Genomic DNA, 23,838 nt, shown 5'->3' with positions numbered 1-23,838 from the left:
AGATTAGGGCTGGCAAGTGTAGAACTCTGCCTCAAGATTCAGTCTCTAGCATCCCAGGTGAAGGGAGAAAGATATGTCCTCTCAGTTGGCAAGGACAACAGATCTAAGCTTGACTGTCGTAGTTTCAAGTCTGGCTTCTCATTTCTGGTGGTTTGAATGATAAGGTCACCCATAGCCTTGAGCATTTGAATTCTTGGTCCCCAGTTAGTGTAGCTGTTTGGGAAGGCTTGGAAGGTGTAGCCTTGCTGGAGAACGTGCATCACTGGGAGCGGGCTTTAAGAGTTGGGCTTCGGGCTGGTGAGATGGCTCAGTAGGTAAGAGCACCCGATTGCTCTTCCAAAGGTCCGAAGTTCAAATCCCAGCAACCACATGGTGGCTCACAACCACCCATAAAGAGATCTGATGCCCTCTTCTGGTGCATCTGAAGACAGCTACAGTGTACTTACATATAATAAATAAATAAATCTAAAAAAAAAAAAAAAGAGTTGGGCTTCAGACATTCCTGGCTTGCTGTTTCCTGCCTGTGGTTACAGATGTTACTTCACAGCTCTACCAGCCGCATGCCTGGAGCGTTCTTCTGTGCTTCAAGCCATCATGGTGGTGAATTCCTCTCTCTCTTAAACCCTAAGCAACAAATAAACTTCCCTTCTGTAAACTGCCTTGGTCATGGTGTTTTATCACAGCAATAGAAAAGTTCCTAAAGCAGCCAGTGGTGGCGCACGCACGCCTTTAATCTCAGCACTCAGGAGGCAGTGGCAGGTGAATCTGACTTCAAGGACAGCCAGGCTTACACAGAGAAACCCTGTCTCAAAAGACTGACAGACAGGCAGGAATAATAATTAAGAATAATAGGGCTTGCAAGCTGGCTCAGTGGGTAAGAGCACTGACTGCTCTTCTGAAGGTCCTGAGTTCAAATCCCAGCAACCACATGGTGGCTCACCCTCTTCTGGTGTGTCTGAAGACAGCTACAATGTACTCACATACACTTTATAAAAAATAAATCTTAAAGGGGAAAAAAAACAACAAAGTCACCATTTTGTTTCCTTTACCAGAAAGTTTCCGTGGGATTGAACACTCCAGCACTTTGTTGAGGAGAAGGGGTTATGCTCTCTGCTCTGTAACTACTTTCTGGTGAAATTAGGACTCCCTGTCACAGCCCAGGGAGGCTGGTCTGTTAGCCAGAGCAGGGGAGGAAATTAGGGCAGTAAGGCATTCACCACAAGCATATGATTTGCTGACCCAGCTGAAGAGACAGTCTCATCTGCTGGGCGCCTGGGCTCACGTTAGTTTTTAGCAGGTCCAGGGCTTTCTGGTTTGTAGGGCTGCTTGGGTCTGGTGTGGTGTAGATCATTTCTGGAGCAGTTTACAATCTGCTTCTGATTCATGGATGGTGTGCACGGGCCGAGTGGAACCATACTAATAGAGATCTGGACTAGGGACAAAAGTCAGGGAAGTTAAAGGAAACATATTTGGAGAGCCTCGGAAATGGGCAACAGGCAGGGAGGCATAGGAGGCATAGGAGTTCAAATCCAGGCAACCACATGGTGGCACACATCCTTAATGAGATTGACGCTCTCTTCCCTTGTGTCTGAAGAAAGCTACAGTCTACCTACATATAACAATGAATAATGGTTTTTCGAGACAGGATTTCTCTGTGTAGACCTGGCTGTCCTAGAATTCACTCTGTAGACCAGGCTGGCCTCAAACTCAGAGATCCGCCTGCCTCTGCCTCCCGAGTGCTGGGATTACAGACATGCCTAACCACTGCCCGGCTTGAATAAATCTTTAAACAAAAACAAAAACTGGGTCTCATACAGTTGTTTTCAAATCTATGTTGTTTTCAAATCTATGTTGTTTTCAAATCTCGCCCCAACCCAATGTAGAGAGGATGGCATTGAACTTTCTTTTAAAATTTTATTTATTTTATGTATTTGAGTACACTGTCGCTGTTCTTCAGACACACCATTAGAGGGCATCGGATCCCATTACAGATAGTTGTGAGCCACCATGTGGTTGCTGGGAATTGAACTCAGGACCTCTGGAAGAGGAGTCAGTGCTCTTAACCTCTGAGCCATCTCTCTCTTCTGAGCTTTCTTTACCACTCAAGTGCTGAGACTACAGGCATGTGTCGTCACACTTAATTGCAAGCACTGAGCTACAGCCTATTCACCAAAGACTGTTCAAGGAACGCTTGGGTGGTGGGGCTTGGGCTACGGTAATTTAAAAGGGGTGGTGATGGGAGAGGTTGGTTGCGTAGGGATAGCACTGGGAGCCTCAAGCCTTGGTGACTCTGCAGCCGTGATGCCCTGGTGTAGGCCGACGGGCAGAAGCCTAAGCAATGAGGGTTCCAGGTCCTTCGCCTACAGACCTCACTTTTCCGCCCGGCCCTGCAGCCCTCCTCTGCGTTTCCGCCCTCACCTTGGACGTCCAATCGTAGAGGCCTCCTCAGTTCCGCTTGCCACGCCAACAAATCACGACTAAAATAATCCCTCACCATCAACATTCAGAACGCCGCTCTTCTCGTACAATGACCAATAGGGATGTAGGACCGTAAACTGGGTGGGACGGACTGCAGCCAAAGGCATGCGCACTTCAGGCAGCCAATGGCAAGTGGCGCGTAGGCGGTGGACTTCCAGCGGCTCCCCGAGGCAGTGGGGCGGGGTTCAGGGTCCCAAGCCTGTGTACGCCGGAAATGGTGAGTGCAGAGGGTCTGCTGTGGGAAGCTGGCAGGGAGGAGGCTGGGGACTTGCCAGCATTAACACTGCCCCAGAGTGAGACTGGTGGATTAACTGGAGAGTGCACAGTGCAGTTATTGCCTGGGCCAGATAGGTAGGCAAGTTTTCGGGCAGTCGGTGCAGAGAGATGCAGTTTCTGCAAGTACAGACTACCTGGATTTCGTCGTCAAAGCTAAACCTGAATTTTTGAGAAGATTCAGGAAGGAGGAAGGGAGTTCTCCTAAAAGCGCATGTCCCCAGGATGGCGCCTTGAACATGAATAGATACGGTCCACAACTATTAACCGCTTACTGTGTGCCAGACACTTTCTCTTTTGCCTTTGAGATAGCCACTGGAACCAACCTTCTTTACAGGCAGATCTGACTGTATGTAGGTGCGCCTACAGTCACATAAATTATTAAGGCTGGTGGGCTCAAGGTTGGGCTTGCTGACCTATCTGCCTCCGAGTCCAACACTGAGGAGGCAGAGGCAGGGGGATTGCTGTGAGCTCTAGACCAGCCTAGGCTCTATTGTAAAATGCTGCCTCAAAATTAAAATTGTGTGTGTGTGTGATGTAGAGTATAGTGCATTATTCCTGTGTGTGTGTGTGTGTGTGTGTGATGTAGAGTATAGTGCATTATTCCTGTGTGTGTGTGTGTGTGTGTGTGATGTAGAGTATAGTGCATTATTCCTGCATTTAGAACACTGAGGCAAAAGGATCACCATGCATTGGAGACCAGTGTGAGCTACAGTGTGAGTTCCAGGATAGCCTGGGCTACACTGTTGGTCGAACATCAAAATCATAAAGGATGAATGGATGTTCCCTCAGTTGGAAAAGTGCCTGCAAACATAAGGACCCAAGTTTGAATCCCAGCACTCACAGAAACCGGAGTGTGGCAGCAGGCATGTCACTCCAGCACTAGGGGATGGAAACAGGAAGCTCTTAGGGGCTCCCAAGACAGCCCAGCCAGAACAGTGACCTTGGTTTAGTAATACCATGCCTCAAAAAATAAGGTAAAGGAGTAGGAGAAACGACTCAGGGTTATAGTCACTGTTAACACAGAGGACCTAGATTTAGTTCCCAGCACCCACATGGCAGCTCTCAACCATATATAACTCCAGTGCCAGGGCATCTTACCCCATCTTCTGGCCTCCATCGGTACCAGGCACATATGAGGTACAGCACCGACAAACATGTAGGCACAATGTTCACACTTATTATAAGTGTGGAAGCCAGGCAGTCATGGTGTATTCCTTTAACCCCAGCACTCGGGAGGCAGAGGCAGGCAGATCTCTGAGGTTGAGGCCAGCCTGGTCTACAGAGTAAGTTCCAGGACAGCCAGGGCTACACAGAGAAACCATGTTTGAAAAAGCATTTAAAAAGTAGAAAGTAATAGAGGAAGGACCTAATGTCCACTTCTGGCCTACCTATGTACATACGGGAAGCTGACTTTCACACTCAGGTACACACACATGTATATACTTTGCATGCACACACATGCATATGCATGTACATATTTCCCTATACACATTTATGCACTATACACACACATGTGAGATGCACACATATGCCTATACACATGCACTTGTATATACTCATATACTATCTAAGCACACATAATTTATGTACATACATACATGTCATGTACACATATGCCTGCACACACATGGATACAACAGGAATATTTACACCTATAACATGCACACACAAGCACCACATTCATACGTTTTTGGTTTTGGTTTTGGTTTTGGTTTTTGGTTTTTTCGAGACAGGGTTTCTCTGTATAGCCTTGGCTGTCCTGGAACTCACTATGTAGATCAGGCTGGCCTCGAACTCAGAAATCTTCCTGCCTCTGCCTCCCAAGTTCTGGGATAAAGGCGTGCGCCACCACGCCCAGCTACGTTTTTGCTTTTATGAAACAGGGTTTCTTTGTGTAATCCCATACACAAAGTGTTTTGGAACTCACTGTATAGACCAGGCTGGCCTTGAACTCTGAGATCCACCTGCCTCTGCCCCCAGAGTGCCAGGATTAAAGGCGTGTGCATGTGGAACCTTGTCCCTTAAATGTGGACCCCTGTGAGCACCCCCAAGGGAGTCAGAGCAGCCCCCGTCTCCTCTTACAGGGGTGGATCTGGGGCGCTGAAGGGAAAGTGGAAGTGGTGAAGTTCATGACATAATTAAGTTATCTCTGTGTGTGTGGGTGTGGGTGTGCACGCGCGTGCGCGAGTGCATGAGTGTACTTATGCAGCATAAGTGGAGGACAGCTCAGAGCATTCTGTCCTTCCATTGTGTGAGTTCAAGGCATTAAGCCCAGGTTGTCGAGTTTGGCCACTGGTCCCTTTACCTGCTGAGCCATCTCACTGGCTCCAAAATGTAGTGCTGCTTTTTGGTGGTCAGGGGGTGGAGCCTCGGACATGGTGCATGCAGGAGGCATGCTGCCTGCACTCAGCTCCTCTGCATGCAGCAGATTCTCTTTGTGTCATATTTGGTTGTTGTTATTCCTGTCTTAATTCAGGTCCTGCTGACACAGTACCATGCAGGACCAGGTTGGAAGATCTTTCCGTAGCAACCGTCTCAACATCTTTTCTTCACCTGGGGAAATGGAGGACCAGAGAGGTTAAGTGCACTGTCTGAGGTCACACAGAAAGTTCCAAGACGCACTGCCAGGTCTGTTACATCAAGCCTGCCTGCCCTCAGGGACCTTGGTTCAAAGCAGATACTGATTGATTGGCTGATTGATAAACTGATTAAGACAGCATCTCACTGTGTGACCTGAGCTGGCCTTGAACTCACAGAGTTATCAGTGAAAGGCATGTACCATTGTGCTTGGCTTGATCTTATTTTATTTTTGCTTATTATTGTTAAGGTGTTTTTATACGGATGCACATAGCACTTGTGTAGCTCAGAGGACAGCTTTTTTGGTCAGTCCTCTCCTTCCATCATGTGGGTGCTAGGGATAGAGCTCAGGTGGCCAGGCCTTGAGCTGGCTCCTGAGACAGGATCTTACGTAGCCCTAGATGCCCTTCAGTACCTCACATATCTGAGGATAACCTTGATTTCCTGATCTTCCCGCCTCCCTGTGAAATGCTGGGACAGCCGGTGAGTGCTCCTAACTGCACCTCAGCGTAGCCTTTCAGACTCTTGGAAGATTATTGAAGGAGCAAGTCAGTGACTCCTGCCCTAGCAGGCAGGAAGCCTGTAAAGCCAGCCTGAGGTAGACAGATGGACCTTGGCAGCCTCACGGACCTTCCAGAAGCAACACAGGACGTTCAGTCTGCTGGTACTCTTGTGCACCTGTAGTTCCAGTTGCTTGGAATGCTGAGGCAGGTGGATTGCTTGAATGAAGGTATTGAAGATCAGCCTGGAAAAAGTATAGTAAGATCTTGTTCAAGTGTTTGTTCAACTAAATAAATATTTTCCAGGTGGTAGGTGGCACATCTCTCTCTCTCTCTTTCTTTTCACATGTGCATGCACGCACACACACACACATACACACACATTTCTAAAAAACAGTACATACAGGGCTGGAGAGGTGGCTCAGCAGGTAAGAGCACTGACTGCTCTTCCGAAGGTCCTGAGTTCAAATCCCAGCAACCACATGGTGGCTCACAACCATCTGTAACCCTCTTATGGTACATCTGAAGATAGCTACAGTATACTTACATATAATAATAAATAAATTAATAATAATAATAATAACAATAATAAAGAAACAGTATGTACAGTAGTGAGTTGGAGGCAAGCCTGGGTTACATGAGACTGTCTAAAAAACAAAAAAGAAACCAAAAATATAAGATGTCTTTGCTATCACTAAAAGTAGGGGTGGCAGGCGGGTATGTGAGTCTTCCTTCCTGTCTGCAGCCAGCACATTGAATGGTGGGGACCATGCCTTTGTGTGGGCGGAGAGCCATCTTGGAAGACAGCAAGGCAGATGGCACAGAAGCTCAGCCCCTGGTGCCCACAGGATGCTTGATGGTGCTACTGCACTGGCCTGGGCCTGAGGGCGGGGAGCCCTGGGTCACCTTCAGCCAGACATCTCTGACTGCAGAGGAGGTCTGCATCCACATCGCACACAAAGTCGGTGAGTACACCGCCCCAGGAGGAGCTGATGCTGTGTTTCACCATCACTGGACAAAATAGAGTGAGTCTAAGTGGCAGCTTATGTCAGGACCCCTAGGGGCTGTTGTTCCAGAGGGCTGGAACCGAGAGCACTGCTGAGCCAGGCCTGTGATCCCAGAACGTGGGAAGCTGAGGCAGGAGGATCCTCACAAGTTCCAGGCCAAACTAATGACACAAGAAGACCCTGCTTCAAAAACCAAACCTTAGGCTCAATGATAAAGCTCCTGCCTAGAATTCCCCAGTGAAGGGGCTGGAGAGATGGCTCAGTGGTAAGAGCAGTGGCTGCTCTCCCAGAGGACCTGGGTTCAATTCCTAGCACGTACATGGTGGCTCACAACTGTCTGTAACTCCAATTCCAGGGGATCTGGCACTCTCACACAAACATCCATGCAGGTAAAAATACCAATGCACATAAATAAGTCTTAGGAAAAACAGAATCCCCAGCAAGGGGCTGCCATTTGACCCAGTGGAATAGCAGCCACCTAGGATCTCCCACTGAGGGGTTAGAGTATTTCCCAGTTTATGCAAAGTTCTATTTTCTGTCCTCTGTGTGTCCCCCAAAGTCAGGTTACTAACACCATGAGGCCACGCCTCCCTCTGCAGCCTCCTTAGTCCTAACCACACGGCAGTGGTACCACCCTTAAATTCCATTAACACGCGGCTCTGGTGATAACAGCTTGTGAACGCTGGGACATGGCCAAACCATCACAAGAAATGTGCTAGCAGCTGGACCGTGACATCTCTCACCAGCCTTCTGCTGTGCTGACATGAGCGACAGGGCCTGCACTTGATTGTAACTATGGGCTTTTCCAGCCATGCCCCAGCTCCCAAAATAACAACTCTGAGACTTAATTATTTATGAGTAAATCCCTAGCCCAAAAGTTGGGCTTGCTCCCTGACTAGCTCATAACGTAATTAACCTGTTTATTCTATTTTATGAGTGCTACATGGCTGGCTACCACTTCTCAGTTTCATGTCTTTCCTCAGAGTTCAGGGTACATCTCCTTTCCCCTCTGACTCTCCCAGAGTTCCTCCCTCTCTGCCGGAGCTCCCACCTGATACTTCCTGCCTTTTGCTAAGAGGCCATCAGCTTTTTATTGACAGATGGTGCCTCCACACAGTGCACACCACAGAGAAAGTAGTTTTCACACAGGTCCTGGGCATGTGCTCTGTTTGAGGAACCAAAAGGCCTTCAGGCTCACAGGGATACCGGTTCTAAGAACTGGAAAAGGGAACTAGAAATTGAAACTCGGGAATGAGATTGTCACCCAGCTGGTAGGACACCTGCCAGCGCTCAGAGAACCCTAGCTTCTACCCTTAGCCCCACAAGGACCAGGCATGAGGGTGCACACCTGTCATCACCGTAGGCTGGTAAGTGTAGACAGGAAGCTCAGAAAGAAATTCATGGCTAGCCTCAGCTACATATGGACTGTGAGACCAGCCTGAGCTCTATGTCAAGCAAGAGGAATTGAAAGCAAGCATGAGCGTGGAAGCCAGGCCCGGGTGACTCAATACTGAAGGGTTCGGATTTCTCCACAGGCAATAGGGAGCCATGGAAGGCTTAAGCCAGAGAGTAAAGCAGTTGGCACATAAGACATCTGTTTTACAAGCGAGGTACCATATTTTATCAAGTGAGGTTAACTTTCAGTAAGTTTGGATGACAGTTTATGTTTAGCTGACAGGTTGAAACCTTTTGTTGTTGGTATTTGTGTGTTGAGACAGGGTCTCTCTATGGAGCCCTGGTTGGCCTGAACCTCACAGAAATCCACCTGCCTCTGCCTTCTGAGTGCTGGGATGGACCACCATGCTCAGCCTCCAGAGTTCTGGGATCACATGCCACATAGTCCAGTGTCCCTACCCAAGCTGCAAGGAAGCTGGGAAATGTGGTTCTGGGAGGCCTTGGCATGGTGGAGATGCTGAGCTGCCCTGTGCACACAGCAGCACTTGACATCTTATAGATGGGAGGGGACCTGGGAAGGGTGTGTGCGAGGGAGGGGTCAGTGGGTGTAGGATGCTCAGAATCTAACTTCCTCCCTCCGTGTTCCAGGCATCACTCCACCCTGCTTGAATCTCTTCGCACTCTACAATGCACAGGCCAAGGTCTGGCTGCCCCCAAACCATATTCTGGATACATCCCAAGACATGAGCCTCTATTTTCGAATGAGGTGAGTAGGGAGTGTGTGTGAGAGAATGTGTATTTGTGTGCTCTAGTGGTGTGTGTGTTTGTGTGTGTGTGTGTGTGTGTGTGTGTGTGTGTGCGCGCGCGCGCGTGTGCACACCCATGTATCCATGTGCCATAGCACCAGTGTGGAAGGAAGTCCAGTACAGCCACTGTGCCATGGTCTCTCTCATCAAACGCAGGTTCACCTTGGCAAGCACCTTTCCTCACTGGCTCCCCCCACCCCCGCCCCAGCTCCATCCATCCTTTCCCTCCTTGCAGGTTTTACTTCCGGAACTGGCATGGCATGAATCCCCAGGAGCCAGCTGTATACCGATGTGGTTTCCCAGGGGCAGAGACTTCCTCAGACCGGGCAGAGCAAGGTGTACAGCTCTTGGACTCTGCCTCGTTTGAATACCTTTTTGAGCAGGTGTGAGCAGGGTGGGGCATTTAGACCATTTCAGGGAAGCAGAGGGTCAGTTATGGACTCCCTTCCACTTCCAGCTCCACTCAGCTATCTGTTTCAGCTCATACCAGCTGGGATCGGTTAGCTCTCTTTACCAAAAGAACTTAGGGTGAATGAGTGCTCAGATTGATTAGTAATGTCTGCCATGGTCTTAAACTCTTGCAGGGATGGTATGTTGGCAATAGAGCAAAACGCTCCCACACCTCTTTTTCTATCCATCCCTCTACCCCTCAGGGAAAACATGAGTTCATGAATGATGTGGTGTCTCTGCGGGACCTGTCTAGCGAGGAGGAGATCCACCACTTTAAGAATGAGAGCTTAGGCATGGCCTTCCTGCACCTGTGTCACCTTGCTCTCAGCCGCGGCATCCCCCTGGAGGAGATGGCCAGAGAAATCAGGTGACAAAATGGAATGGGACCAGGAGCAAGTGGATTGAAGTCCCCAGGCCCTGGGGTCCCAGAGTGGACCTTTCATGTTGCCTTCATTCGTCCAGCAAACATGAATTGAGCGCCTACTGTGTACTAGTTCTAAGTGTTAGGACATAATATCAGCTCTGCGAGTTCACATGTTGTGAAGCAGATTGGGTGGTAAAGGAAACACAAACCCTGGGGCTGAGATGGCGCAGCAGATCGGAGTGAGGTCAGTCGTCTCACAGCTGTCCGTAGCTCCAACGCCAGGGGCTCCAAAACCTTCTTGACTTTCACTGACACCCACACGCGCATGGCATACACAGAAGTAAAAATAACTAGTGTAGAGTCTTAATTAAAGAAAGAAATACAAATATTAAATGTAGAGAGACGAAGTAGGAACGGGGGATTCTTGTTTGTTTCTCTGTGTAGCCCAGGCTGACTTCAAACTCACAAAGATCCGCCTGCCCTGCCTCCTAAGTGCTGGGATTAAAGGTGTGTGCTACCACTGCTGGACCTTACTCTGTTGTTGTTGTTGGTTTTTTTTTTTTTTAAAGATTTATTTATTATATATAAGTACGCTGTAGCTGTCTTCAGACACTCCAGAAGAGGGCGCCAGATCTCGTTGTGGATGGTTGTGAGCCACCATGTGGTTGCTGGGATTTGAACTCTGGACCTTCGGAAGAGCAGTCGGGTGCTCTTACCCACTGAGCCATCTCACCAGCCCTGTTGTTGTTGTTAAAGACTTATTTATTTTATGTATGAGTGCTATCTCAGCATGTACACCTGTGTACCAGAAGAGGAACTCAGATCACATTATAGAGAGTTGTAAACTATATGGGTGCTGGGGATTGAATTCAGGACCTCTGGAAGAGCAGCCATCTCTCCAGCCCCCTTATCATTTTTTTAAAACATTATTTCAAGCTAAAGGTAGTGATACACATTTATTTATTTATTTATTTATTTTTGGTTTTTTGAGACAGGGTTTCTCTGTGTAGCCCTGGCTGTCCTGGAACTCACTCTGTAGACCAGGCTGGCCTGGAACTCAGAAATCCGCCTGCCTCTGCCTCCCAAGTGCTGGGATTAAAGGCATGCGCCACCACCGCCCGGCAATACACATATTTTTAAAATTTATATTGTATTTATTCATTTCATGTATATGGCTCTATCTGCATTTACACTTGCATGCCAGAAGAGAGTATGAGATCCCAGTATAGGTGCTTGTGAGATACTATGTGGTTGCTGGGAATTGAACTGAGGACCTCTGGAAGAACAGACGATTTAAGATTTAACAGACCTCTCAACCACTGAGCCATCTCTCAGCCCCTCATACACACATTAAATCCCAGCACCCGGGAGGCAGAGGCAGGTAGATCACTGTGAGGTCAAGACCAGCCTGTTCTACATAGTGAGTTACAAGACAGCCAGGATTACATAGAGACCCTGTCTCAGAAAGAGAAGAAAGAGTTAATCCCATAAAAACCAGTCCTACTGAAATGGGGTTCCCTATCGGTTCAGACTTCTGGAAGATACCGTGGGGCTCGGATCCTCAAATCCTAGGCAATTTCTGGAAGCTGGAATGTGGCACAGACCTGTAGTCACAGCAACCAGTAATATGCTGAGACAGGAGAATTACAAGTTGTAGGCTAGGCTGGGCTACAGTGTATATGACCTATTCCCCTCAACCCCAAAATTAGCTAAGAGTAGTTGGTTAGACCTGTAATTATAACACATGGGAGGTAGAACCAAGAGAATTAGGAGTTCAAGGACAGTGTCAGCTGCACAGCAAGTTAAGAGCAGTCTGGGGTACATGAGACCTCATCCCCAAAACACAAGACAGTAATTAGGACCAGATGTGATGGTGTGCACCTGGAACTCTTACACCAGCACATAGAACTAGTCAGCCTGGGCTACACAGTTAGTTTTAAGCTAGCATGGGCTAAATTATATAATATAAAACCAAGACGATCTGGAGAGATGGCTGATTGCTTCTGAGCACTGGCTGCTCTTGCGGGGGACCTGAGTTCAGTTCCCAGCACCCACATATCAGCTCACAACCACCTGCAACCCCAGTTGCAAGGGATCTGATGGTCTCTCCTTCTCATTATGGGCACGTGTATGTGTGCAGGCTCACATGCACGCATGCACACAGTCAAGGAAAAATAAAAATGAAGTAAAAACCACTTGAGACAAAGTTTCACTATAAATAGTTTCACTGTTCAGTGCTGGGGTTAAGGGCAGAAGCTGTGGTACTTTGGATTGGGCTCTTCACGTCTGCATCCTTGACGTAGGCCTTAGGCGACAGGGGGGTTCAGCTGCTCACCACGTCACCCAGCCTGCCTACACCGGCTCCTGACCTGTCCCCCTTGTCACCATTACAGCTTCAAGAACTGCATCCCTCGTTCCTTCCGACAGCACATTCGGCAGCACAATGTGCTCACACGCCTGCGTCTCCGCAGGGTCTTCCGCCGCTTCCTGCGGGCCTTCCGGCCTGGCCACCTCTCCCAGCAGGTTGTGATGGTTAAGTACTTGGCCACCCTGGAGCGGCTGGCTCCTCGCTTTGGCTCAGAGCGCATACCTGTGTGTCATCTGGAGGTCCTGGCACAGCCTGAGAGGGACCCCTGCTACATCCAGAACAGTGGGCAGACCGTTGGGGACCCAGGCCCAGAGCTGCCTTCCGGTCCTCCCACCCACGAGGTACTGGTGACAGGCACCGGAGGTATCCAGTGGCATCCACTACAGACCCAGGTGAGCAGTCTCTATAGCTGCAGACCCTCAGGGTTGCTCACTTGAGCTACCCTGGCTTTTCTACTGACTTTCGAGGCCTGTCAGTCTGTCCTGTTTCTGTCCCTTTGATTTTTTTTCCCCTCCATTTACTTGTGGGAGATGGGCACTGTTGTCCCAGAGTGACCGTGTGGAAATGAGATACCACCTGGGAAAGCTGGTTCCTCTCCTTCAACCATGTGAGCTCTGGGGGTAAAACCTAGGTAGTCCGGCATTGGAGGCAAGCACACTTACCTGCTGAGCCATCTCACTGGCCCTTGAGGGGTAGTTATTTGTTTATTTATTTATTGGTTTTCTTGAAACAGGGTTTCTCTATGTATCCCTGGCTGTCCTGGAACTCCTGACCACAATACCACAGAGATCCGCTGCCTCTGCCTCCCCATGCGGAGATCAAAGGCATTCGTGTACCGCCACCGCCCAGCTGAGGGGCTTTGGTTTTTTTTTTTTTTTTTAATNTTTTTATTACATATTTTCTTCAGTTACATTTCCAATGCTATCCCAAAAGTCCCCCATAGCGCCCCCCACTTCCCTACACACCCATTCCCATTCTTTTGGCCCTGGCATTCCCCTATATTGGGGCATATAAAGTTTGCAAGTCCAATGGGCCTCTCTTTCCAGTGATGGCCGACTAGGCCATCTTTCGATACATATGCAGATAGAGACAAGAGCTCCGGGGTTCTGGTTAGTACATCATGTGTTCCCAATATAGGGTTGCAGATCCCTTTAGCTCCTTGGGTACTTTCTCTAGCTTCTCCATTGGGAGCCCGGGGCTTTGGTTTTTATCTTTTGAGTTTGGGTCTGATTCCGTACTGTACCAGCTGACCTGGAACTCGGCCGTACTGTAGCCCAGGCTGAACTCATGGCGCTCCCCCTGCAGCTTGGGTGTTTGGAGCTAGAGGCTTGAGCTCAGTTTCCTTCTGTTCTTTGAAGGGAAAACAAACTATCCTGCCCTGCTGTCTTCCACCCCCAACCCCACTTTGGTGTTTAGGAATCTGAGAGAGGTAACAGCAGAGGGAATCCCCATGGCAGCCGGTCGGAGAAGAAACCCAAAGCCCCCGAGGCTGGAGAGCACCTTACAGAGAGCCCTCAGGAACCACCTTGGACCTACTTCTGTGACTTCCAGGACATTTCCCACGTGGTGCTAAAGGAGCGCCGCGTGCACATCCACCTCCAAGACAACAAGTGCTTGGTGGGAGCCCTGGGCAGTAGGTTGGTGGAGAGGACTGGGATGAGTCCTGCTGAGCCCCCTGACCATGTCCCTCTGGCCCCACAGTTGCTGTGCCTCTGTTCCCAGGCTGAGGCCCTGTCCTTTGTGGCCCTTGTCGATGGCTATTTCCGCTTGACTGCTGACTCCAGCCACTACCTGTGCCATGAGGTGGCACCCCCGAGGCTGGTGACTAGCATCCAGAACGGCATCCATGGCCCCCTGATGTGAGTGATGGTGGCCCGAGGATGCCGGGGGTTGGCACTGCGGGATGCAGAATCTGGAATTCTAGGAAACATTTACACATACAAGGTGTGCGTGCACACAGGGGCTTCGCATGGCCTGCCTAGTGTGTGTGTGCGTGCATACAACTACCATCACACCTAGGTACTGCCCCAGGCCAGCCAGCTGTGGGCCACATCAGTGTGCCGCTCGCCCGCCCGCCGGCCGGGGTGTCCAGCTGTGTGGCCTCTGCCTATGACACCTTTAGTCCCCTTTCACCATTGCTGTTAGCACCTCCAGAATGTCAGGGCCCTTATACGAGGTCATTTTTCACTGCTATAATAAAATACCTGAACCTGGATACTTACAGAGAAAAGAGGTTAGCTGTGGAGTTGCACAACTCAGTCCAAGCAGGTCAGCTTGGACTGCATAGTGAGAGCCTACGCAAAATTAAATTGTGAGTTTTTTTTTTTTTTTTTTTTTAAGATTTATTTTATGTATGTGGGTACACTGTAGCTGTCTTCAGACACACCAGAAGAGGGCATCGGATCCCATTACAGATGGTTGTGAGCCACCATTTGCTTGTTGGGAATTGAACTCAGGACCTCTGGAAGAGCAGTCTGTGCTGTTAGCCGCTGAGCCATCTCTCCAGCCTGAGGATTTTTTTTTTTTTTTAAAGATTTATTTATTATATGTGAGTACACTGTAGCTGTCTTCAGACACTCCAGAAGAGGGCGTCAGATCTTGTTACGGATGGTTGTGAGCCACCACCATGTGGTTGCTGGGATTTGAACTCCGGACCTTTGGAAGAGCAGTCGGGTACTCTTACCCACTGAGCCATCTCACCAGCCCGAGGATTTTTTTTTAACACTTACAATTATGGATATATGTGTATGTCTGCATACTTGAGGACAGATGCCCACAGAGGTCAGGGGTATTGCATCCTCCTGGAGCTGGTATTTAGGTGCTCATGAGCACCCCTGCTGTGGGTGCTGGGAACTGAACTTGGGTCCCCCTGAAGATCAGGAATGCCCTGTAATGACTGAGCCATCTCTCCAGCTTTTCAAATTAGAATTTAAAACCATGTCTAGGGGAAGTGACTCTGGACAAGGTTCTTGCCTTCTGGTGTGAGAATCTGCATTTGACCCTTAAAAGACACATAACTCAGCCACTGTGTTTGGAGTCCCAGCATTTCTATGGTGCCACGGTAGATGGAGATGGACTCTGGAGACTAATGCTGTCCAGCATGCATGGTGGCCAGCCACAGACCCCTGTCTCCAACAGAGCAGAAGTGAGGACTGATAGTTGAGGTTGTCCCCTGACGTGAGTACAGGGTATGCACAAATCCATTCTCACACATGCACAGATGTAACGAGAGTCTAGTCTGGGTCTATAGCTCGATGTAGCAAGCTATAGTGCTTTCTCTTGTAAAGCCCTTGGTTCGGTCCCCAGCCCTGCATAACTGGGCATGGTGGTGTGTGCAGGTATTCCCAGCACATGGGTAGTGGCACAGGACAGTTTACAGGGGTCAGTTCTCTCCTATCGTCTTGGTGCTGGGGATAAACTCAGGTCTTCAGACTGGACAGCTAGCACCTGCACCTACTGAGTCATCTTGCTGGCCTCTTGTTTGTTTTGTTTTTGAGACTGTTTCATTTGGCCCAGATTAGGCTCCAAGGTAGCAGAGGGTGACCTTGAACTTCATATCTTTCTGCCTCTACCTCCCCATGCTAGGACTAGAGACATGTGGCTACCTTTTATTTTTTAAGTTTTGTTGTTGTTGTAATTTTATGTGTACCATTTTTGTTTGTTTTGTTTTGTTGCTTGTATATATCTCTGCACCGCATGCATATCTGCTACCCACGAACGCTGGAAGCTACTGAACAGTTGTGAATTCCCTCCGGGGTTGCTGGGAATCAAACCTGTGATCCCTGGAAGAGCAGCAAATGCTCTTAACCTCTGAGCCATCTCGGCAGCCCCTCATGTTTAACCCGTCATCATGGAATGTAGGATGTCACTTGAACCTCAGAGGGGACAAATCACACAGAAACGTGTCCCCACATGGCCCTGTGACGTAGGGCGATGAACAGCAACCATGATCTGTATTTTGGGGACATGTGACTATCTCTCAACTGTAAATCACTCTGTCCCTTTGTGGCTGTATCTGGGTGTGACCCACGTGACATCCAACAGCTGTCTTCCTGCCTCAGCATCTGTCATATTGTCCGTGGCTGTGTTTGGTGTTAGGCACACGCATCTCATTCTCCATGGCAGCAGTCATATGTATGTATACAGACATGTGTGGGCATACTGCCAGTGGTTCTGAAGGTTTTTAGACATTTATTTATTTGAGGGGAGGACCTGCCATAGTGTATGTGGGGAAGTCAGCAGGCAAGCTACAGGAGGCAGGTTCTCTCCTCCTGTCACATGGGTCCTGGATGCTGAACTCAGGTCATCAGGCTCTTAGCAAGTGCCTTCCCACACTGAGCATCTTACAGGCTCTCTGAAGGTTTTGTATGCATGTGTGTGCACATAAGGCAGCCAGAGGTTGGCCTTGATGCCTCCCTCAGTCATTCTCCATTGCTTTCTTTTTAGTGTGTGTGTGTGTGTGTGTGTGTGTGTGTGTGTGTACTACATGAATGCTGGTGCCCACAGAGCCCATAAGAGGCATGGAACTCCCTGGAGATGGAGTCACAGGTGGTTGTGAGGTACCCGACATGGGTGCTAAGACTCGAACTCTGGTTCTCTATAAGAACAGGAAGTGCTGTTCATCACTGAGCAGTCTCTACAGCTCCTCCACCTCGGTTTTCGAGACAGGGGCTCTCACTGATTGGCTAAGATCAGATGAGCTGCAGCCTCAGGCTTGGGACTACAGGAGCATGCTGCCACTCCCAGATTCCCACGTGGGTGCTAGGGATCGGAACCCAGATCTTCTTTCCTTTTTTTGTTTTGTTTTGTTTTGTTTTGTTTTGGGTTTTTTCGAGACAGGGTTTCTCTGTGTAGCCTTGGCTGTCCTGGAACTCACTCTGTAGACCAGGCTGACCTCGAACTCAGAAATCCGCCTGCCTCTGCCTCCCAAGTGCTGGGATTAAAGGCGTTCGCCACCACTGCCCGGCCCCAAATCCAGATCTTCTAAGACCCCCATCCACATACTGTTTCTGAAGCATAGTCATAGCTAGCATATAGCCCAGGCCGGACTTGAACTCTCAGTGATCCTGTGACCTTAGCCTCCTAAGAGCTGGAGTCACAGGTGTTTACTGTCACACCTCCTTCCTCGGAATTGTGTCCCAGCCAGTGTGTGTATCTCTGGGCAGGTCTCCTGGGACATTGTCTGTCATGAGTCCCACAGGAGTACCAGAGGCTTGATGGTGGCCCTGTCCTCCTCTCTCAGGGATCCGTTTGTACAGGCCAAGCTGTGGCCAGAGGACGGCCTCTACCTGATTCAGTGGAGCACCAGCCACCTGCACCGCCTGATCCTTACCGTGGCCCATCGAAACCCGGTGGGCTTGGAGCCAGGGTGGAGGGCTGGGAGGTACACCTGTCATAGGCTGGATCTAAGCCCTGCCTGACCCCTGCTCACATCTGCTTTCCCATCTCCCCAGGCTCTCAGTAATGGCCCTAGGGGCCTGCGCCTGCGAAAGTTCCCCATCACACAGCAGCCTGGAGCCTTTGTGCTGGATGGCTGGGGCCGCTCCTTTGACAGCTTGGGGGACCTTCGACTCGCCTTGCAGGGCTGCTCATTGCGGGCGGGTGATGACTGTTTCCCCCTGCACCACTGCTGCCTGCCCCGGCCAAGAGGTGAGTAGGGGAGTGGAAGGCATAGGGTAGGGATGACTCTGTACCCTGAAGCCAGCCCACAAGGGCGATGTCCACTCCTGTGCCTAGAAATCTCCAACCTCGTCATCATGCGGGGGTCTAGGGCCCACACCCGGCCTCTCAACCTCAGTCAGCTCAGCTTCCACAGGGTTCACCAGGATGAAATCACCCAGGTGGGTGTTCTGTGGTGGGGCATGCAGACCTGGGGGGCGGGGGGTCACCTGCTATCCAGTGCCACCCACACTGCATTCTGTACCACTTCTTACAGCTGTCCCACTTGGGCCAAGGCACAAGGACCAATGTGTATGAGGGCCTTCTAAGAGTGGGAGGCCCCGATGAGGGCAAAGTGGACAATGGATGTCCCCCTGAGCCTGGTGGGACCAGTGGGCAGCAGCTTCGAGTGGTGCTCAAAGTTCTCGACCCCAGTCACCATGATATTGCCTTGGTGAGTGTGCAAGGCTGACCCTGGCGTATCTGGAGAGGACAATTGGGAAGGATGGGGTGGGTTTACAGACCTGCCCTGCCCTGTCTCCACAGGCCTTCTATGAGACTGCTAGCCTCATGAGCCAGGTGTCACACATGCACCTGGCTTTCCTGCATGGTGTTTGCGTGCGTGGCTCAGAGAGTGAGTGCTCCCCTACATAGCTGGGTTTGCATCCTCCCCCTCCCCCTCCCCCTCCCTGGCTCATCACTGGAGATGGAACCCAGGTCTTTGGCATGTAAGGTAAACACTCAACCCATGAGTGACACCTCCAGCCCCTCACTATGGTGTTCCATGCAGGGGCTCTATTGTTGAGCTACATCCCCAGGCCCTCACTGGGGGCTCTGCCTCCCAACCATTTGACCATCAATCTCTCCTGTAGCCCGGAGACCAGACCTTGACCCACAGCACACGCCCACTCCTCACCACACACCAGCCCGAAGCTTACATCTTAACTCTCAAGCACACTCTGCCCCTGCCCCTACTCTGACTCCTTGCCCTACCTACTCTGCCCTGTGGCTCTATCTGAGTCTTCATTCTTCCCAGAATTCCTTCTTGCATACATCCTCCAATCCCTTCAACACAATGGTCCCAGGCAGGTCCCAGCCTGTTGTGTCCTCAGTCACCCTGTGTGTCCACCCTGCTTAGACCTGTTCCTTCTCTGCCTATCCTCCAAGCTTCTTAGATAGGCTGACCCCAGTTGTGACTGCAGTGCCCCCATGTGTGTCCCTTGATCCTGCTTTCCAGCCTGTGCCTGGCCCACTCCTGCATATTGATGTCACCTCTGCCTCTTGTTCCACATCTCCACTCATCACACACACACACACACATACACACACACACACACACACACACCCTTTCCACTTTCTGCGCTCCATCTTGTCCTTGCTCCATGCCCAGATTCCCCATTCCTCTGCCTCTACTCTCTCCTCTGTTCTCAAAGTACCAGCCCCATCCAAACTCAGCTGACCTCCACCATCTGTCCTGGTCCTGGGTCAGAGCCAGGTGGCTCTCCTCTAGCAGCTATATCTTTGCAGATATCATTGTGACAGAATTCGTAGAACATGGTCCCTTGGATGTGTGGTTACGGCGACAGAGGGGCCAAGTGCCCATGACCTGGAAGATGGCCGTGGCTCAGCAGCTGGCCAGCGCCCTCAGCTACCTGGTACATGCACTTGTGGGGGTACTTGTGGGTACTTGTCAGTGAGATGGGAGTAGGTAGCCTGGGCTTCGTAGTGGGAGGCCACACTAAGCCACAGTTCTGAACCATGACTCCCAGGAGCGTTGTCCACATGCTTGGCGTCCGATCTGCCCCAGCCATTGCTGTTCCATCACAGTGTTTCCTGAAGGTCCGCCCTCTCATTTGTACACTCATGTTAATGGCCCCAAGTGCACTGCACCAGGGCCTGTGCTAGGCCCTGCACAATTATTATACCGTGGACTCTGGAGCCTAGCGTTTGACTTGGAAGAGACAATATAGATCTTTGCCGATCTGTAGGTGCTCAAGTCTCCTGCAGAGAGTGGGGTACAGGTGAAGCCAGGAATGGTGACATGGTGACACACACCTGCCACCACAGCACTCAGGAGTTGATGTGGGAAGATGTGGAATTTAGTTATTCTCAGTTATATAGTGCATTTGAGAATAGCCTGGGCTATATAAGACCCTATTGCAAGCATTAAAATGGGGCCTGGGGCAGTAGCTAGGTTGGTAGAGCACCTGCCTAACATGGACAAAGCCTGGGGTCCATCCCCAGCTCTGTATAAACAGTGTGATGTATACCTACAGCCTCAGCACTGGGGAGGTGGAGGCAGGAGGGTCTCAGGGCCATCCTTTACTAAGTAAGTTTTTTGGTGTGCGTGTGTTTGAGTGTGCACGTGTGTGCGTGCATGCATGTGTGCATGCAGGTCAGACCCTGGATGTCTTTCTCAGCTCCTGACCTCACCCTTCATATCCTGTGAGCACCAGGGGCTCCTGTCTACAGCTCCTCAGCTCTGGGACTACAGCATGTGCTGCCACATCTGGCCTGACACATAGGTGGTGAGGCTTGGATATCAATCACTTGACCCTCTGAGCCATATTGTCAGTGCCTATATAGCAAGTTTGAGGCCAGCCTGGGCCACATGTGACCAGTTTCTTTTTCTTTTTTTAAAAAAAAAATATGTATTTTATGTATATGTGTACACTGTAGCTGTGCAGATGTTTGTGAGCCTTCATGTGGTTGTTGGGAATTGAATTTAGGGTCTCTGCTTGTTCTTGTCAACCCTACTTGCTCCAACCCAAAGATTTATTATTATAAATAAGTACACTGTAGCTGTCTTCAGACACACCAGAAGAGGGCATCAGATCTCATAACAGATGGTTGTGAGCCACCATGTGGTTGCTGAGATTTGAACTCAGGACCTTCGGAAGAGCAGTCAGTGCTTTTACCTGCTGAGCCATCTTGCCAGCCCAGGACCATTTTTCAAAATAGCAAAAGTGTATAGTGTGTTTACACCAACACAGACTCTTTTGTTACTATAGGTATATCTGTGTGAGATACCTGTCACAGTACATCTTTTACAATATAAAAGTCATGAAAATCCTGTAAAATTTCTTTCTTTCTTTTTTTTTTTTTTTTTTTTTTTTTTTTTTTTTTGAGGCAGGGTCTCTCAGTATGGTTTTGACTGGCCTGGGACTTGCTATGTAGACCAGGCTAACCTTGAACTCCCAGAAATCTACTTGCCTCCAACTGGAATGTTGAGATACCACCATGCCTGGCTAATTAAATTTGGTCTGAGGCAAGATCTCATGTAGCCTAGGCTGGCTTCAAATGCATATGTAACCAAGACTGGCTGTGAATGCCAGATACTCCTGTCTCTGCCTCTGGAGATAGCAGGGACACGCTCATTCCTGACCCGCAACTCCAGTGTTGATCATGGATCAGTCTGAAGGTGGCCTGTGTTTACAGAGGGCTAACTGTACTTAAAGCACAACAGAGTAGGAAGCTGTAAGAACTGAGCAGGCAAAAAAAAAAAAAAAAAAAAAAGCCGGGCATGGTGGCGCACGCCTTTAATCCCAGCACTCGGGAGGCAGAGGCAGGNGGATTTCTGAGTTCGAGGCCAGCCTGGTCTACAAAGTGAGTGCCAGGACAGCCAGGGCTACACAGAGAAACCCTGTCTCAAAAAAACAAACAAACAAAAAAAAGAACTGAGCAGGCGGATCTGGAGAGAGAGTGATAAATGCTTGCTGTACAGCCGTGAATCATATCCCTCACAGCCCACGTTAAAAGCCTGTGTGTATCCCTAGCACTGGAGAGGCAAAGACAGGACTGCCTGGCTACCTTACCCAATCAGTGAGATGGGTAAGATGAAGGACATTTAGGGAAGAGCACTGGCATCCATCCCTAACCTCCACATGCAGGCACCCAAAGCAGCACATAGCATACACATAACCCAGAAGGGATTGAGGGCCAGGCGAGTTGCTGACTGGCAGTGAGGCACAGTTACAGCTTGGGAATGAGGTAGAATTTGAAACAGGTGGGTGGGGCTGGCCTCACCTGACAGAGGAGGTAGTTACTGTGAGGAAAGTTTGGGAAGATTATTTTCCAGGGTTTGTGTGCAGGAGCAGCCTGTGTAAAAGAGAGTGCCTGGCATGTGTTTGGGTTTTACAGTGTGGTCTTCTGGCGTTTTGTTCCTGGCCATGAACCTTGGCTCCCACCGTGACCTTGTCCTGATGACCAATACTGTCATTTGACAGCTGTCATGTTTACTTGGCTATCCCTCTGGATAGGGCTGGTGGGTGGGACCTAGGCCCAATCCTGGAAACCATGCACTTTTCTCTGCCACCCCAGGAGGACAAGAATCTGGTTCACGGGAATGTATGTGGCCGGAACATCCTGCTGGCTCGCCTGGGGCTGGAGGAGGGTACCAACCCGTTCATCAAGCTGAGTGATCCTGGTGTGGGCCAAGGTGCCCTCTCCAGGGAAGGTGAGTTCTGGTATGGGGCTGGGCACAGGGATGGCCTTCCTCTATCCTTTCCACCATTGCTGATCTGTGATCTGTGCTTCTCAGAGAGGGTGGAGCGCATCCCCTGGACAGCTCCCGAGTGCCTGTCTGGAGGGACCAGTAGCTTGGGTACTGCCACGGACATGTGGGGCTTTGGTGCCACCCTTCTTGAGATCTGCTTTGATGGGGAGGCACCCCTGCAGGGTCGTGGTCCCTCTGAGGTATGTTCTGGGATTTCTGTGGGTTTTGGAGGATTCTTGGGTCTATCTAAGTGGCTAAAAAGGGTTCGTAAAGAAGGGTTCATCAAATGCAAACACTGGCTCACGAGCCAGGCCAGGAAGAGCAGCCTTGATTTCAGACACAGCTTTTGCTGGCCCGGGGGCAGTAGAGCAGCTGAGCTGAGGACGGGGAGGAAGCCGGGGTGCTGGGAGTAGCTTGGTGGTTACCTGCTCCCCTCGCTTGGCAGAGCCAGTTCCTGACTCCGTAGTCTTTGCTAAGTTTAAGCTGCTTTCTCTGTAAAATGGGCATAAAAAGACCAGATACTAGTCTGAGCTAACCCTGTTGCTTGCTGTGCCTTTGGGGGAAGATGTGGGGGTGGAATGGGGTGCTCATTTTCTGTCATTTTCACCCTCACAGAAAGAACGGTTCTACACAAAGAAACATCAGCTGCCAGAACCCTCATGCCCAGAGCTGGCCACACTCACCCGCCAGTGCCTGACCTATGAACCAGCACAGCGGCCATCCTTCCGCACCATTTTGCGGGACCTCACAAGACTGCAGCCACAGAGTGAGCCAGGGCCCTGGGAGTTGAGGGTGCAGCTGGGGTGGGGGGGTCCCTGCCAATGCATTAGTGCACATCTAAGGTCTCTCCCTGGGGCATGGTACATGACAGTTCCATATTCACAGAAGGGTCTCCGGGTGAGAGGGATGCTGAGGATCAGGCCCTGGGCATGCAAAACCAGTCGGGGAACAGCCAGGGTCTCACTGCAGGCTTTGGCTCTCCCAGATCTAGTCGGCACTTCGGCTGTGAACTCAGACTCACCAGCATCAGACCCCACTGTTTTCCACAAGCGCTATTTGAAAAAGATCCGGGATTTGGGCGAGGTAAGGCCTCGGCTAGAGAGAGTGGGTGTAGGAATGGACAACTGGGGCGTAAGGTAGCGATACTGTAGGGGAGGGACTAGAAGATGTGGAAGGAGAGTGGGTTTGGGACTTAGATGTATGGAATGAAGCCTGCAGGGCTGGGGTGTGTCTGGAGACCTGGGTTGGTTTGGAGAACTGCAGTAGGGCTCGGAGAGCTGGGGGGGGGGGGTGCATGGAGACCTAGGGGCAGGGCCACTCCGTGAAGAATTTGGGGCTTTTGGAAGTCTTACTTAAGAATAGTTTTGATTGTCTCTAGCTGCATATGTATCGAAAGATGGCCTAGTCGGCCATCACTGGAAAGAGAGGCCCATTGGACTTGCAAACTTTATATGCCCCAATATA

At 50.2% G+C, this 23,838-nt stretch overlaps 1 protein-coding gene across 1 annotated transcript in view; it reads left to right on the top strand.

Annotated features, from left to right (window-relative positions):
• The first annotated feature begins 2,618 nt into the window (after positions 1-2,618).
• The window catches only part of Tyk2 (tyrosine kinase 2), a 27,047-nt gene continuing 5,827 nt past the window's right edge, over positions 2,619-23,838 (top strand). The window contains exons 1-19 of the mRNA XM_021173275.2: positions 2,619-2,695; positions 5,231-5,382; positions 6,577-6,796; positions 8,882-8,999; positions 9,275-9,422; positions 9,693-9,856; positions 12,247-12,613; positions 13,638-13,838; positions 13,923-14,080; positions 17,464-17,572; positions 17,675-17,870; positions 17,958-18,061; positions 18,157-18,333; positions 18,426-18,513; positions 19,407-19,534; positions 22,200-22,335; positions 22,420-22,574; positions 22,990-23,140; positions 23,360-23,457. Coding sequence (XP_021028934.1) covers positions 6,589-6,796; positions 8,882-8,999; positions 9,275-9,422; positions 9,693-9,856; positions 12,247-12,613; positions 13,638-13,838; positions 13,923-14,080; positions 17,464-17,572; positions 17,675-17,870; positions 17,958-18,061; positions 18,157-18,333; positions 18,426-18,513; positions 19,407-19,534; positions 22,200-22,335; positions 22,420-22,574; positions 22,990-23,140; positions 23,360-23,457 — 2,706 coding nt within the window. The 5' untranslated portion in view covers positions 2,619-2,695; positions 5,231-5,382; positions 6,577-6,588. The remainder of the gene's footprint in view (positions 2,696-5,230; positions 5,383-6,576; positions 6,797-8,881; positions 9,000-9,274; positions 9,423-9,692; positions 9,857-12,246; positions 12,614-13,637; positions 13,839-13,922; positions 14,081-17,463; positions 17,573-17,674; positions 17,871-17,957; positions 18,062-18,156; positions 18,334-18,425; positions 18,514-19,406; positions 19,535-22,199; positions 22,336-22,419; positions 22,575-22,989; positions 23,141-23,359; positions 23,458-23,838) is intronic.

Source organism: Mus caroli, chromosome 9, assembly GCF_900094665.2.
Source record: "Mus caroli chromosome 9, CAROLI_EIJ_v1.1, whole genome shotgun sequence".
Taxonomy (NCBI): domain Eukaryota; kingdom Metazoa; phylum Chordata; class Mammalia; order Rodentia; family Muridae; genus Mus; species Mus caroli.
The sequence above is the reverse complement of the archived record's forward strand: the minus strand, read 5'-3'. Positions and strand labels throughout refer to the sequence as shown.